The sequence below is a fragment of the Eleutherodactylus coqui genome, chromosome 11 (genome assembly GCF_035609145.1).
Source record: "Eleutherodactylus coqui strain aEleCoq1 chromosome 11, aEleCoq1.hap1, whole genome shotgun sequence".
In the NCBI taxonomy this organism is placed as follows: Eukaryota; Metazoa; Chordata; class Amphibia; order Anura; family Eleutherodactylidae; genus Eleutherodactylus; species Eleutherodactylus coqui.
The window spans coordinates 123670911-123688023 of record NC_089847.1 but is presented as its reverse complement, the minus strand read 5'-3'; the positions used below and the strand labels follow the sequence as shown (position 1 = coordinate 123688023).

The 17113-nt window shown below is 39.6% G+C and overlaps 1 protein-coding gene across 1 annotated transcript in view; it reads left to right on the top strand.

Annotated features, from left to right (window-relative positions):
- Positions 1 to 2662: 2662 nt before the first annotated feature.
- The window catches only part of SYT13 (synaptotagmin 13), a 32870-nt gene continuing 18419 nt past the window's right edge, over positions 2663 to 17113 (top strand). The window contains exons 1-2 of the mRNA XM_066583479.1: positions 2663 to 2962; positions 11087 to 11282. Of these exons, the coding sequence (XP_066439576.1) occupies positions 2789 to 2962; positions 11087 to 11282 (370 nt within the window). The 5' untranslated portion in view covers positions 2663 to 2788. The remainder of the gene's footprint in view (positions 2963 to 11086; positions 11283 to 17113) is intronic.

Sequence of the window (17113 nt, the reverse complement as noted above, 5' to 3'; positions counted from 1 at the left end):
GTTCATTCGACCTTGCATCGTTCAGAAAAATCAGCACCTGTAATACAAAATTAGAGCACAAGATGGCGGTATTATCCCAGTACTAAGTGAAGTTTGCTCCTGTTGAATCCCGCTCCATATACTGCTGGGTGCTGCTGTTATGTGTGATTGTTCCCAGCAAGAGAAACCACATAATCTTCTCTCTTAATGGCTAACAAAAATACATGATGTAATAGCGAGCTTGTGAACCTCTCTACATTACATCTACATTGGGAACTTTAAAGGAAGCCTGTCACCATCATGTCACTCCCAAAACTAACTTCCGGCAGAGGAAAAAACAACAATCACTTCTAATGCCCTCTTTTTGCCTAACGAGCCCATCTACCTCTGCAATTAGATACTAAAAGTATCCTGTACTGTATGCAAATCTGTCGAGAAGAGTCATCTGCCTGAGAAGAGTCATGCTGATTCATGTGCTGCCTTGGGATCCAGACCCCTTTGCCTTCATTGACAGGGTTTCCTTATTCCTTAAGAGAAAGGCGGTGATTAGTTCGGCAGCTCATGAATCGGTGTGACTGTTCTCAGGTGACTCTTTTCTGCTCATTTGCATATGTTGCAGGATAATTCTGAAATCTAATTGCAGGGGTATATGGGCTCATTACAAAAAGAGAGGTTAGTTTGGGGTCATTAAAGTTAGTTTTGGGAGTGATATCTTGGTGACAGGTCACCTTTAAGGGTTTTCCCATTTTCCTGAAAGGCTGTTAATAGCCATTTCAAAGTAATTTACAGCAATAAAAAAAAATGAGTTTCATTATATTTGCTGCTAATCTGTGCCTCCAGGAGTGAGCTCTGGGCTGGGTCAGTCTCCTTCCCCCTCTGGCTGCTGACAACAGATGACAATACAGACCTTTTTTACTCTCCCTTTAGAAGGAGGTTTTACTGCAATGAGGTTTTACTGCAAGCCACTGAGCTTGTGTGTCCTCCAGCACTCGGCTCATTAGTTCGACGTGCACATTACTATACACCAGGGGGCGCCGCTATATAGAAGTGTTACATGTCATACGTCATCATTGGATCATTCCTGGAAATACTGTTCATTCTTTCTGTTCTACGTAATGAATGTGACACGTAATGGCGGTACGAGCGCTTTATCATGACTGTTAGATGATGCTTCTAGAGTTTATGCTGCCTCTTAGATTCTTTTTCAATCTTTTCTCAATCTTAAATTTTTATTTTTATCTTCTTTTTTTGCGAAGCAAGCTAAAAATACTAAGGCACCTGTTATAACAGGAAATCACATACACAGCAATCCTTAATATATACTGATTATTAGGACTGAATAGGACATCATCAGTAATTATGAAGGAATCGCTTAGCATATGATTCACTTCTGTAAAAGAATGGGGTACGAATTTTAATTATTTTAACAGGAAGGATGGGGTTCCACACTCCCCAGTCATCCTAGCCAGATAGATAGATAGATAGATAGATAGATAGATAGATAGATAGGAGATAGATAGGAGATAGATAGATAGATAGGTAGATAGATATGAGATAGATAGATAGATAGATAGATAGATAGATAGATAGATAGATAGATAGATAGATAGATAGGAGATAGATAGATAGATAGGAGATAGATAGATAGATAGATAGATAGATAGATAGATAGATAGATAGATAGATAGATAGATAGATCGATAGGAGATATATATGAGATAGATAGATATGATATAGATAGATAGATAGATAGATAGATAGATAGATAGATAGATAGATAGATAGATAGGAGATAGATAGATAGATAGATATGAGATAGATGGATATGAGATAGATATGAGATAGATAGATAGATAGATAGATAGATAGATAGATAGATAGATAGATAGATAGATAGATAGATAGATAGATAGGAGATAGATATGAGATAGATAGATAGATAGATAGATAGATAGATAGATAGGAGATAGATATGAGATAGATAGATAGATAGATAGATATGAGATAGATATGAGATAGATAGATAGATAGATAGATAGGAGATAGATAGATAGATAGATAGATGAGATATGAGATACAGTAGATAGATATGGATTAGATAGATAGATATGAGATAGATAGATAGATAGATAGGAGATAGATATGAGATAGATAGATAGATAGATAGATATGAGATAGATAGATAGATAGATAGATAGATAGATAGATAGATAGATAGATAGGAGATAGATAGATAGGAGATAGATAGATAGATAGGAGATAGATAGATAGATAGATAGATAGATAGATAGATAGATAGATAGATAGATAGATAGATAGATAGATAGGAGATAGATAGATAGATAGATAGATAGATAGATGAGGTATGAGATACAGTAGATATATATATATATGGATTACATAGATAGATGAGGTATGAGATACAGTAGATATATATATATATATGGATTACATAGATAGATGAGGTATGAGATACAGTAGATAGATATAAGATAGAATGATGGTTGTGATGATTTCTCCTACTACAGAGGGCTGGATGTCCTTTCCAATGACTTCTGTCCTTCTGTAGACACATCTCGTATAGTGTTAGTCTCTGTAGAAGCAGTTTCTCCGGTTAGAGCCGGAGGGTGATCGGGGAGAGGAGGGTACAGCTGGCACCTGACGTGCAGGAGGAGACCTCCCTCTTCCCTGGAGAGCCCCTTGCTCAGCACACGGCAGCCTCGGCACTCCAGGAACGGAGCGGGCAGCGCTGTGCCATGCAGTGACCGTGCCACACTGACGCCCGCCGCCACCAGCTGTCTCCGGCATCATGATCTCAGCCTCTATAGTGGCCATGGGGGCAACCCTGGGCTCTGCCGTTGGCTTCCTCGCACTCTGCGGATTGATGTGTTTGTGCAAATGTCTTCATAAAAAGAAGATGCCACCTGGCAGTGGAGAGGGCACACCTGTGACAATGGCCAGTGTGCTTCAACCTGGGCAAGTGGTAAGTAGAATTGTGCCATAGGACATCAACTACATCAGAATGAGGACAGAGCCACAGGATGGGATATTATGGGGTCAGGGAGCAGTGGTGGTCTGTCTGTGTGTGGGGGGGTCTGTACTGAAGGCATTCAATGTCCCCATGGTATGAATCTGTTGTGCTGTGTGCTGGAGGGGCACTGGGCGCAGTTACACCCCACATAAATGTCATTATGGCTATGTTCAGGAGCAGCAATGAGTATACTGTGCAACATAGCAGAGCTGGTACTTTGGGGAGGGGAGAGAAGTTGATAGAAATGCAACAAACTTTAACTTCTGTTCTGACTTTATAGGGGATTTTACACAGTTTGAAACAACAAGTAATAAATGTACGATAATAGATGATAGAAAGATAGATAGATGATACATAGATACCAGTAGATAGACATGAGATAGATAGATGATAGATAGATAGATAGATAGGAGATAGATAGATAGATATGAGATAGATAGATAGATAGATAGATAGATAGATAGATAGATAGATAGATAGATAGATAGATAGATGATAGATAGATAGATATGAGATAGATAGATAGATAGATAGATAGATAGATAGATAGGAGATAGATAGATATAAGATAGATAGATAGATAGATAGATAGATAGATAGATAGATAGATAGGAGATAGATAGATAGATATGAGATAGATAGATAGATAGATAGATGATAGATAGATAGATATGAGATAGATAGATAGATAGATAGATAGATAGATAGATAGGAGATAGATAGATAGATAGATAGATAGATAGATAGATAGGAGATAGATAGATAGGAGATAGATAGATAGATAGATAGATGATAGATAGATAGATATGAGATAGATAGATAGATAGATAGGAGATAGATAGATAGATAGATAGATAGATAGATAGGAGATAGATAGATAGGAGATAGATAGATAGATAGATAGATATGAGATAGATATATAGATAGATGTGAGATAGATAGATAGATAGATGTGAGATAGATAGATAGATATGAGATAGATAGATAGATAGATAGATCTGAGATAGATAGATCTGAGATAGATAGATATGAGATAGATAGATATGAGATAGATAGATAGATAGATAGATAGATAGATGTGAGATAGATAGATAGATAGATAGATAGATAGATATGAGATAGATAGATATAGATAGATAGATAGATAGATAGATAGATAGATAGATAGATATGAGATAGATAGAAAGATATGAGATAGATAGATAGATCTGAGATAGATAGATAGATAAAAATAAAATAAAATAAATCTTGGTATTTGTATAGCGCCAACTTATTACGCAGCGCTTTCAGGTAATTATTACTTAATTACCCCCCACCAAGCTGGGTTCTGATTTTACCGACCTCGGAAGGATGGAAGGCTGAGTCAACCTTGAGCCGGCATAGATAGATAGATAGATAGATAGATAGATAGATAGATAATGGGGGAAAGTTTAACCTATTCTTTTCTTTATATTTCTTTTGCCCAGTTTGATACAATATAATAATAAATGTATAAAAAGAGGATAGATAATAAAGATGGTAGATAGATAGATAGACAGATAATACTAATCTTTATTTGTATAGCGCCAACATATTCCGCAGCACTTTCAAAGACAGGGAATACAGAAAGACAAAAGTACAAAAATTACAGAACCACGGTTACATAGTAATCAGTTGATAAAAACAATAGGGGTGCGGGTCCTGCTCCAACGAGATGAGATAGATGGATAGATAGATAGATAGATAGATAGATAGATAGATAGATAGATAGATAGATAGATAGATAGATATGGATAGATAGATAGATAGATAGATAGATAGATAGAAAGATATGAGATAGATAGATAGATAGATATGAGACAGATAGATAGATATAATACCACAACTTTATATTTTCACTGTTTTTGGGTAAGTCTGTGAGCAAATTTATAAAGACTCTTATTTCTTGCATTCTAAAGACATCACAGTAGAGGAGAGATATATCCTGACACGTTTCCTCTGACATCACTATAAGTTAATGATTGGCGCTCGTTATGTTCATTAATGCTACAGCTCAGTTCTTTGACCTTCATCTACTTGTGACATCCTCACAGCAGGTAGTTGTATGTAGCAGAGCTGCTGTAATCTGTGATACAACAGAAGGGGTTAATTCACCAGCCCTGGTCTTATTGCCACCTTATAGCGATAGGTAGAGAGAATTGTAGAACGGGTTGGTTTCTGATCAAAGATATAACAGTTGGGCGTGATTGCTGAGGGGCAGCCACTGGGACCTTCTATGATCTTCAGAGTGAAGCTCTGTTCCCTTCCGTCAGTAAAGATTTGGTTGTGTAGTCACTCACCACCAGCCTCCACCAAGATGCCTTATAGAAGATGAACAAACCCAATGGCAAACCCAACTAGTTTGGTAACATTTCTCTCGCACTGTACTCCAACTCTAGTTGTGTTCAAACCTGGACTGGAACTACGGATTTCTTCAACATCACACAGGAGTCCAACAAGACTGTATCCTGTTGCCATTCCTAGTGCTTGACCATGTCATGTAACAAGCAATTGGGCCGATTATAGTTGGCGTTGTTAGATGTAACCTGCCGCAATGGTTTAAGGACTTGGATTTTACAGATGATACAGCTCTCCTTACAGTGTTGTAAGGGGTTGAGAAATTGGGGGGCCCCAATATAAACCTTTGCACCCAAGCCTATGAGCCTCTAGCTACGCCCCTGGTCACTACCCAAACTCCAACAAACAGTATCGGCTCTGGAACAAGTAGCGGCAATGGTTGGTTCATGGATTACCTGCGAGAAGACACGGATTATGCGATTTGTCTCATCTACAAATGTCTCAATCACGGTCAACCAACATCATCGGTTGCAAGAATTTGACCGATTTGTCTACTTAGGCAGTACAATCACCAATGATGGGGATGCTAAACCTGATGTCCAATGTTTTATCGGGAAGGTGTGGGGGCGAATTTACAAGGTCTACATCCTATATGGGCTACCGCCTCTCTCTCACTATGCCTTCATCACATGTTTAAGGTCACTTACCATGTTGGGTTACCAATGAAGAAATTTACCACCCTAGTATGCGGCTACTCTATTTTCGATTCATCAAATGCCGCCGCTGCTTTGCTGGACACATTTTACGCCTGAAGCAAGACTGGCAAGAATCACTATCTTGTGGAATTCCAAAAATGGGAAGTATCAGCAGGGAAGGCAGAAATGTCACCTGATGATGTATATTTATAGAGGTCTTGGCATTGTCAACCATTCATGAGATGAAACTGCTGACTCTGATCGTCAATGATGGCATTATTTTGTCACCCAATGCACCAAAAGTTGTGGCAGGACCTAGGTCTAAGTAAATCACTCACTCTCCATTGAGATTCATGAAAGATGTGGAAGGTGCTGAGTCATCACACAGTATGGGACCCTATTGTCCTCTAGATGACGGGATCCCTGCTGGAGACCCCCACAGATCTGACATTTAGGATTATAACTGTTTAACATGTCAGATCAGTCGATAACCAGAAACAGCCTTTTAAATGTTTCCAACTAGGAATATTCTGTTTTAAATTAAGAAAATTCTGAATTTCTTGATATATTTTTATAGGAGTCAGAGCTGCGCTTTTCATATACACGGCTCATAATCCTCTGTACAGTAAAAACTAAATGATAACATTCTGTCTACCTGTAGGCATACTGCATACAGTGTTGTTGTTTATTTCAGTGTACTGTATGCACAGTATGCAGTAAGCTCCTGAGCTCCCTCTAGTGGAGGCTGCTGGTAGACAGAAAGCTGTCATGTAATGCTGTGTTGACAAAAGAGATTTGGAGCTCTGCGTCGAAAAAATAGCTCTGACCCCTATAAGATTGTAAGAAATGAGTCAGCTGGGATTTCTATTCAGTCGGATACAGGAGATTAATTTTTGGTGACCTCTTTGCAGGGTGGTAAATGCCTTCTTAGAAATCTATCCTTCATGTTTATTGCTACTGGGGGAGATGAGCAGCTGCAGTGAGGAAGAAAGAATTATATATGAGAGGTTTATGTCAGACTGGATAAATAGGCCCATAATTTATGTCAGAATGAAGGAGCTGCAGTGCAAAATAAAGACATTTCTATAGGAAAAATGAATTAGATAGATAGATATGAGACAGATAGATAGATAAATAGATAGATATGAGATAGATAGATAGATAGATAGATAGATAGATAGATATGAGATAGATAGATATGAGATAGATAGATAGATAGATATGGGAGAGATAGATAGATATTAAATAGATAGATAGGAGATACATGGATATATAGAAAGATAGATAGATAGATAGATAGATAGATAGATAGATATGACATAGATAGATAGATATGAGATAGATAGATAGATAGATAGATAATGAGATATATAGATATGAAATAGATAGAGGATAGATAGATATGAGATAGATAAATAGATAGATAGATAGATAGATATGAGGTAGATAGATAGATAGATAGATAGATGGATAAATAGATAGAGGATAAATAGATAGATAGATAGATAGATAGATATGGGATGGATAGGTAGATAGATAGATAGATAGATAGATATGAGATAGATAGATAGATATGAGATATATAGATATGAGATAGATAGATGAGGTAGATAGATAGATAGATAGATATGAGATAGATAGATAGATAGATAGATAGATATGAGACAGATGGATAGATAGATATGAGATAGATAGATAGATAGATAGATAGATAGATAGATAGATAGATGAGGTAGATAGATAGATAGATGAGGTAGATAGATAGATGAGGTAGATAGATAGATAGATAGATAGATAGATAGATAGATATGAGATAGATAGATAGATATGAGATAGATAGATGTGAAATAGATAGAGGATAGATAGATATGAGATAGATAGATATGAGGTAGATAGATAGATAGATGGATAAATAGATAGAGGATAAATAGATAGATAGATAGATAGATAGATAGATAGATAGATAGATAGATAGATATGGGATAGATAGATAGATGAGGTAGATAGATAGATATGAGATAGATAGATAGATATGAGATATATAGATATGAGATAGATAGATGAGGTAGATAGATAGATAGATAGATAGATAGATAGATATGAGATAGATAGATATGAGACAGATAGATAGATAGATATGAGATAGATAGATAGATAGATAGATAGATAGATGAGGTAGATAGATAGATATGAGATAGATAGATAGATAGATATGAGATAGATAGATATGAAATAGATAGAGGATAGATAGATATGAGGTAGATAGATAGATGGATAAATAGATAGAGGATAAATAGATAGATAGATAGATAGATAGATAGATAGATATGGGATAGATAGATACATAGATAGATGAGGTAGATAGATAGATATGAGATAGATAGATAGATATGAGATAGATAGATAGATGAGGTAGATAGATAGATAGATAGATAGATACATAGATAGATATGAGATAGATAGATAGATAGATATGAGATAGATAGATATGAGACAGATAGATAGATAGATAGATAGATAGATAGATAGATAGATAGATAGATAGATATGAGGTAGATAGATAGATATGAGATAGATATATATGAGATAGATAGATAGATAGATATGAGATAGATAAATAGATAGATAGATATGAGATAGATAGAGAGATATGAGATAGATATATATGAGATAGATAGATATGAGATAGATAAATAGATAGATAGATATGAGGTAGATAGATAGATGGATAAATAGATAGAGGATAAATAGATAGATAGATAGATAGATAGATATGGGATAGATAGATAGATAGATAGATAGATAGATAGATAGATAGATAGATAGATAGATAGATAGATAGATAGATAGATGAGGTAGATAGATAGATATGAGATAGATAGATAGATAGATATGAGATAGATAGATAGATGAGGTAGATAGATAGATAGATAGATAGATAGATACATAGATAGATATGAGATAGATAGATAGATAGATATGAGATAGATAGATATGAGACAGATAGATAGATAGATATGAGATAGATATATATGAGATAGATAGATAGATAGATAGATATGAGATAGATAAATAGATAGATAGATATGAGATAGATAGATAGAGAGATATGAGATAGATAGATAGATAGATAGATAGATAGATAGATAGATAGATATGAGATAGATATGAGATAGATAGATGGATAAATAGATAGATATGAGATAGATAGATAGATAGATATGAGATAGATAGATAGATATGAGTTAGATTGATAGATATGAGATAGATAGATAGATAGATAGATATGAGATAGATAGATAGATAGATAGATAGATATGAGATAGATAGAGAGATATGAGATAGATAGATATGAGATAGATAGATATGAGATAGATAGATAGATAGATATGAGATAGATAGAGAGATAGATAGATAGATAGATAGATATTTGGGGAATTCGGCACTGTTTACCGCTATTTCCACCCTTTATACAGTATATCAGCTGCAGCAGACTTGAGGTTCAGCTGTTAATAATACAGTAGACGATGTTCAGAAATAAATCTCCGGCTTCTCCTCATATAAACCGTTATAAATTATACAGTGCGCATCACACGCCTGAAAAACTCACAGCGCAAAAGAAAAAGTCTTCTGGCAACTTTCTATCTTGACCCCAGGAGGACGCGTTACTCTGCCGATTGTTACTGGAAAACGCTGCACAGATTTAGATACTCTATCGAGGCCGTGTAGTTACTAAGCAACACATTCAGCGAGAACGTGGAAAAGATGACAGCGCCAAATGTGTGAACGTATTCAGTGAGCACAAGGGTCTCTCCGGGTGATGGAGCCCTGACATCTCACATTTTTCCTAATATCTTCACCCTGAAGCCTGAAATGCCACTTGCAGGTCTTGCAGGCTATGTGGCTGAGATTAGATAAAAGGTACCTCCTGTATTTCCAGACACAGTGCCACTCTTGTCCAAAGGACGCTTTTGGTAGTGCAGCTCAGCCCCATTAAAGTGAATCCAGTACCAGACACAACCTATGAATAGGAGTTGAGCTGTCCCTAGAACTTCTTGGTGAACATCCATTAGCCCAGAACTATCTGTAGGGAACTGCATGCAAAGGGTTACCATGAACGGATGGCTGCACACTAGCCCAACTTTACAGCAGAGAATGTGGCACAGTGGCGCCTACGATGGGGCTCAGAGAGTCGGACTTGTTCTGTAAATGAGTAGAAGCAAGTGTTGTGGACAGATGAATCACAGTACACCATCTTCTGATCGGATGGTGGCACTTGGGTTTGGCAATTGCCTGGGGAGCTGCTTCTACACGACTACACTGTGGTTTGGAGGAGGGTCTGTTATGGTGTCGGGGTGTTTCTGCTGGAAAGGACTTGAGCCATTGGTTATAGTAAAGTCCCCTCCCCAAAGCCAATGGGTAGAGACATTCAGGACAATGTGGCCTTTCCTACCCTGTGGCAATACTTTGGTAAAGCTTCATGCCTCTACCAACATGACCAACCACCATGTCATACGGCACGCAGTATTGAGGTATGGTTTGAGGAACAGAAAGTCTTCAAACTTCTTTGGCCGGCTCAAAGTCTGGATCTCAATCCCATTGAGCATCTTTGGGACGAATTAGAAGGCCGTATCCGTGCCCAACACACCCATCATCACCTACAACACTATCTGAAGCTCTCCTTGACATATGGAGGCAAATCCCTCCACACATCTATGGGAATTTGGTGGAAAGTGGCCTAAGAGAGTCACAGCAGTCATTGAGGCCAAAGGGGGCCAACACCGGACTGAAAAACATGAATAAAATAAAATGTCATCACCTTCTATATGCGTCCCATACTTGTGTCAGCACAGTGTAATATCCTAGCAGTATACCATTGTTAGATAGGAAAGCGTATAAAGTTCTAAAAGTTTAGAAATGACTTTCCATTAACCTACATTATATCAGATGTATAGAATCAGCAGATTTGATAACTTCCTCCATATGTAAACTTTCCGTGCCTCCGCTCTTTGATCTTCCTCTCTCTTCCATCGCTCATCTCCTTTCTTTCCATCTCTTCCATTAGATGAATGTCTACAGATGCACTGAGCCGGTTCAGCCACAGGCAAAGCTTCGCTTCCCTCACATCATTTCCACCAAACAGACGTCCCCGGAGATTGTTAATTGCAAAGACCAAGCTTTGACAGTTGCAGGGAACGAACAGAAAAATGCAAAAGAGGAGAACCGACCCGTGGAAACCATCTCAGGAGGTTTGGTCTCAGGTAACAGAACAAGAACGAGGGATTTATTAAAGTGACCCTCCAGTTTTGGGACAAAATTCTTCCCCCAGGACCCAAGGGGCGAGGATATATTACCTGTACTTGTTCTTCTCTGACATCCATACTTTCTCCCATTTTCTTGACCCATATTTGGCTATCCACAATGGCCGACGCAATCTTCAGACTATTTATTTGCCATGCTGCAATGGTAGTGATGGACTACTATTGCACTATACCTACTCTCTGATTAGCCAGTGCTGCTCACGTGATCATTACTGCCCAATCAGAGAGCAGTGCAGAATGTGCATTACCTAGATTGAAAATTGTAGTGGCCGTCTTGCACGGATGAAAACTGGGACCAGAACTGGCAGATCGGAAGCAGCTGCACTAATTTGTTTTCCGTCGCCGTATTCTGAAACAAGTAATTTTGTTACTTGTAAAAAAATATGTTGACTTTTAATTTTTTTTTGTTAAGCAAACTTTTCTTTTTTTATACTATCATTTAGTCACCACAGTGGACTTGAACTTGTAATCATTTGATCACTTTTACTATATAGTGCAATACTTCAGTATTGCAGTATGTAGCAATTTTTAATGTTTCCTATGAAGTCTTACTATGGGTAGGGCTTGATAGTCATCTCTGCACAGCTGCAGCCCTGTGAGCCTTCAGTACGCTTCAGGCAGCCATGCTAGTCTCTTCTCAGCCCCCTCCTGCTGACTGTTTAGACGATTGATCAGCTTTGAGCGCAGCATCTAAACAGTAAACACTAGCTCTGATCATGGCAGTTGCTGGCAGCTGTCAAAAACAGCTGATACCTGCTGAGTATAGAGCGGACTCTGCGTCTGAGTCAGCTCCACGCACACAGGATAGGTGATCACTTGCTGATCGGTGAGGATCTCACCACCTAGACCTCCACCAATCCCAAGAATGGGTGTTCCATGTCCCCCATCCTCCTCACTGCACTCCCCCTGCAGTGAGGAGAAGAATGAATGGAGTGCTGGTCGTGCAAGAACGCTGACGTTCCATTCGCTTTCAATGGGACTGCTGAGCTAGCCGAGCGGCAAATACTTGGTTGTTTCCTTCAGCTCCATTGACATGAATGGAGAGCGAACCGTGCATACTCAGCCAGCGCTCCATTCATTCTGACATCACTGCAGGGGGAGAAGCGACAGTAGAGGGGTCAGTAATGGCTATTTTATATTCTAATGCCATTCTGTGCCCAGGAGTAGCACTGCTAATTGGGTAATTGGTAGAATATTTAATCCCTGTTAGTCTATATGTTAGTCTGACCATTTCTTCCCATAAATGTGTAATCTTCTTGCATTCCCCCAAAAATGTGTAATAGGGAGCCAGGTAATCACAACCTCTCCAACAAGTCCCTCTAGATCTGGGGAAAAGTCTGGCCAGTCTATAATGAGTCTATAGTGAGAGTAATACCCTCTGGTCACCACTTTAAAGTAGACTTCCAACAGGTTGGCACAAGATGAGCCTCTTTTGACTTCTAGGAAGGCTTTTGACCATTGGGTCGGGGTGAATTTCCGCTTAAGGTCCCTTCCCAATTTTATATATGAGCTTTTTTGTATTTCTTTTCCTCCTCCTCGTTCCCTCCAATACATATCATGTTTCCCTGGAAGTAAGACTTACCCCTAAAATAAGCCCTACCCTGATTTTTGTAGGGGCTTGAAATATAAGCCCAACCCAAAAATTAATACATATCTACACTATGTGAAAAAAGAAGCAATGTTTACCTAGCAGGTGCCATCCGAGTCCCTCCCGCTGGTCTCCCCAGTTCCAGGCAGGCTTGATTGCAGTTCTCAGCGCCGACAGAAGATATTTTGCTGGTAAACCCCGCCTCCAGCAAGTGATTGCTCTGACTGGTTCTCGAGCGGCTGTGATTGCTTCACCGAGCGCTGGCTCTGATTAGCTGAGCTGCGGCGGGACCAGAAGGAGGGACCCTGACGGTGTCTGCTAGGTAAGTATAAGACGTCCCCCTGAAAATAAGACCCTTTGCCTCTTTTGGGGCAAAAATGTATTTAAGACAGGGTCTCATTTTGGGGGAAACACAGTGGATCGTAAATAATTTTCATGGGTGTTTTAGTAGATAGAGGGTTACGTACTCATGCATACAAAGCGGTTGGCACTGAAGCTTGTTGTCCTAAGGTATTGGAATATGTCTGATCTTGGAGCTTCTCAGGTCTTCAAAGCTTTTAATTTTATGTACTGACATTACATCCTGTATATATCTAATCCCTCTTTTTCCAGGTCCTAATTTTTAAGTCGCTAATCATAGCCTCCAGACTTTCGATTGGCAGAGGGTCCTCTTTTCTTGGGAGGGATTCTTTAGTCTCTTTTAGTACTTGGAGCCTGGCCATAACTGAAGCTTTTATTGTGGGACTCTCTGGTGGAGAGCGTAGTGGTCCAGACATACGTCAACAGTACTGCTTGTAGGGGTGCACCTCCTGAGAGTTGTTGTTCTAAATTTGGCCAGCTTTTGTCTTTCGGGGGTGAACTCCAATATTTGATTTGCTTAGTTAAAATTGCGTTATAATGCGCTGAAACCTTAGGTACGCCCATATCCCCTCTTTTACTTATGGCATATAATATTGATGCTGCACCCCTTGGTTGCTTATCATCCAGATACATTTTTGTAGCTGTTTCTGGAGTAGATTTATTAACCGTAAGGGAATGGGGACTGTCATTGTACGCAGAATGTAGAGCATCCTAGGAAGTATGACCACGTTATTCAAGATCATTCTGCCTACCCAGGAGGGTTCTGTCCTCGTAAAACTTCTCAGCTCTTCTTGTAGGGCTTTAAGTAGTGGGTCTAGGTTCACTTCTGGCATTTTTTCCAGTGGGCATGAAAGTTTTATCCCTAGATTTGGAATTCTAGATTCCTTTTAATGCTCTCTTTAGGATTCTTGGGGATATTAATTGCTAATATTTTTGAGATTTATTGAGATTTACTTTATAATACGGTAGGAGAACCTTCCAAACTTTTCTAGTAAGATGGATACTTCTCTTAAAGACTTTTTAAAAACTTTTGACATTGGAACAACATGTCAAAAGTTTTGATCAGTGGGAGTAAAGGTCCTGAGACCCCTCCTGATTGCTCAAATGACAGGGCTGCAGTTCTCCCCGAAGCGCTGTGTCCTTTCGACTGTCATTGCTGCTTCTTGGCCCCTCTTGGCAGCTGAAGACAGATGCATGGACATCTATAAAAATCTATGTATCCGTCCTTAGCTGCCAAGTGAAGCCAACAGGCAGCGAAGGGGCACAGTGCGCAGGTGAGCTCTGCAGCTGCTTCATTTCAGCACTCAGCGGGGGTCTCAGTACCCAGACCTCCACTGATCAAAACTTTTAACCTGTCACTCTGACACATCAAAACTTTTTTAAAAATGCAGTTACTCCTTGAGGATCAGGACATTTTTAAGCAGACTTGTAGCTACATTATCCTTCACCTGTGGCAAAGACTAAGCTTGCTGCTCTAGCTCCATATCTAAACTGGCCTGGCAAAGACACAGAATGGCTTGTTGAAGCCACTTTGGCACCCAAGGAGATTGGAGTCACACCTGCACCCAGGTGTCTGAGGAGACCCAAAGTTCCCTCTGCTACACAATAAGACATATAGCATAGCATTCAGTCGCCACAAGGCACTTGTCTCACTCCAAATATTTTAAGACTTGTGACCAGACAGTGCCCAGAGGAGATGTGAGATGACTTTGGCATATGCTGGAATAACCTGTTCTTCGTTAAACAGAATAGAATTAATATTTAATATGCCGGAGGAAGATCATTTATTATTAGAGATGAGCGAGCGTACTCGGAAAAGCACTACTCGCTCGAGTAATTTGCTTTATCCGAGTATCGCTGTGCTCGTCCCTGAAGATTCGGGTGCCGGCACGGAGCGGGGAGCTGCAGGGGAGAGCGGGGAGGAACGGAGGGGAGATCTCTCTCTCCCTCTCTCCCGCCCGCTCTCCCCTGCTCCCCGCTTCGACTCACCTGTCAGCCGCAGCGACACCCGAATCTTCAGGGACGAGCACAGCGATACTCGGATAAAGCACATTACTCGAGCGAGTAGTGCTTTTCCCGAGTACGCTCGCTCATCTCTATTTATTATCTTCCTACGTAGACAACATGCTGTAACCCAGCATCTTACAGCATCAGATTAAAAATCTATCATACACCAAGATCTCAACCTGTGGGGTGCATATACTTATGCTATTAGAGGGGGTTCTACGAGAGCTACATTAAAGGGCAATACAAAATATGAACATCACTTCCGACAAGTTTGTAGATTCAAAATCCTGCGCTAATTCATTGGAATCTTCTGTAGAACTATAGAGTTCAATGATGAAATTCTGTCTGCTGTCATGACTAGGGGAAAGTCACCGAAGATAGGATTATTATTGAGTGCAATGGGAGTTGTATTAATCCATCTTCCGTGGGCTCCCCCTAGTGGTGGCTGCAGGCAGACAGAATTTTGTCATTGATGATTTAACTTTCTGCAAAGGATCAAAAGTTCGTTATAATAATAATATAATCCATGTATCGATATATAATACAGCAGGGATGATATGTTATGGTTTTAACGTTACATTATTACAGACAGAAGGTACAGTCATAACAAGTGATCAGTTTTCAACATATGGTATTGTGCCAAGACAATGATATGCATCATTATGGATGAAGCCATGGAGGAAGGGGTATGGGAAGACAATGGAGGGACAAAGTCCAAGAGAAGCCATGGAGTAGAATCTAAAGGATTACCTGGTATTTACCATTTACCCCTATATAGGAATCTGGACGTTACTACAGGGAATCCTCAGGTCGCCATCCTTTGAGTAGTCACCAGTTGGTAGTCATGATGACATCAAGACTAGGCATGCAGCATGGAACTCAAACACCAGGAATGGACCAGGAGCAGAGAAACTAGAAATGGACCAGGTGCTAAATCCAGGAGCACAGACACTAAGAATTGACAGGGAGCTGGAACCAATAGCAAAGACACCAGGAATGGACCAGGAGCTAGATCCAGGAACACAGAGACCAGGAAAGGACCAGGAGCCCAAACCAGGAGCACAAACACCAGGAGTAGACCAGGAGCTGGAAGTAGAAGCACAAACACCAGGAATGGCCCAGGAGCATAGACAGCAGGAATGGAGCAGAAGGTAGAACCAAGAGCATGGACATTAGGAATGGACCAGGACCTAGAACCAGGAGCATGGACATTAAGATTTGACCAAGAGAAGTGACCTAGAATTGGAACCAGGATGGACTCAACAAAAAATATGTGGTTACAAAAGGGACACATAGTAACCGCAAAGGAAATAAGGACATAGTAAAAATATATTTAGTCCTTTTTGGTGAAAAAAATTGACTTTTCTGGGAAACCCTGAAAACATATATTAACCCTTTCCAATCCACTGTCTGTCGTCTAAAGACATTCTGATTAAGGGCTGTACAGCTTCCGATGTCAGAAGATGTCCACCAGAGTATTCTTACTGTAGATTACTATGTTGTCGGGGGCCTCTCCAGCATGTCCCATAACGCAGTACTGACTCTAGCCAGCAGATGGCACCATAGTATAATGGCAGAAAGAGAAAACCCCCTAGGAAACCCTGAATCTAAAATTGGATTGCAAAGGGTTAAGGATCCCAATCAACTACAAAAGGATACATTATACATACTGCATGGCCCATGCTGCACAATTACATATTATGTGTGGGTGTATACGTCAGAGCTATTGTGCCCTTACACCCAAGAGGCCTCAGGGGATCGATGATACTTGTTAATACTTTGTACCAGAGTGATGATAGCTTTCAGAGCTACTCCC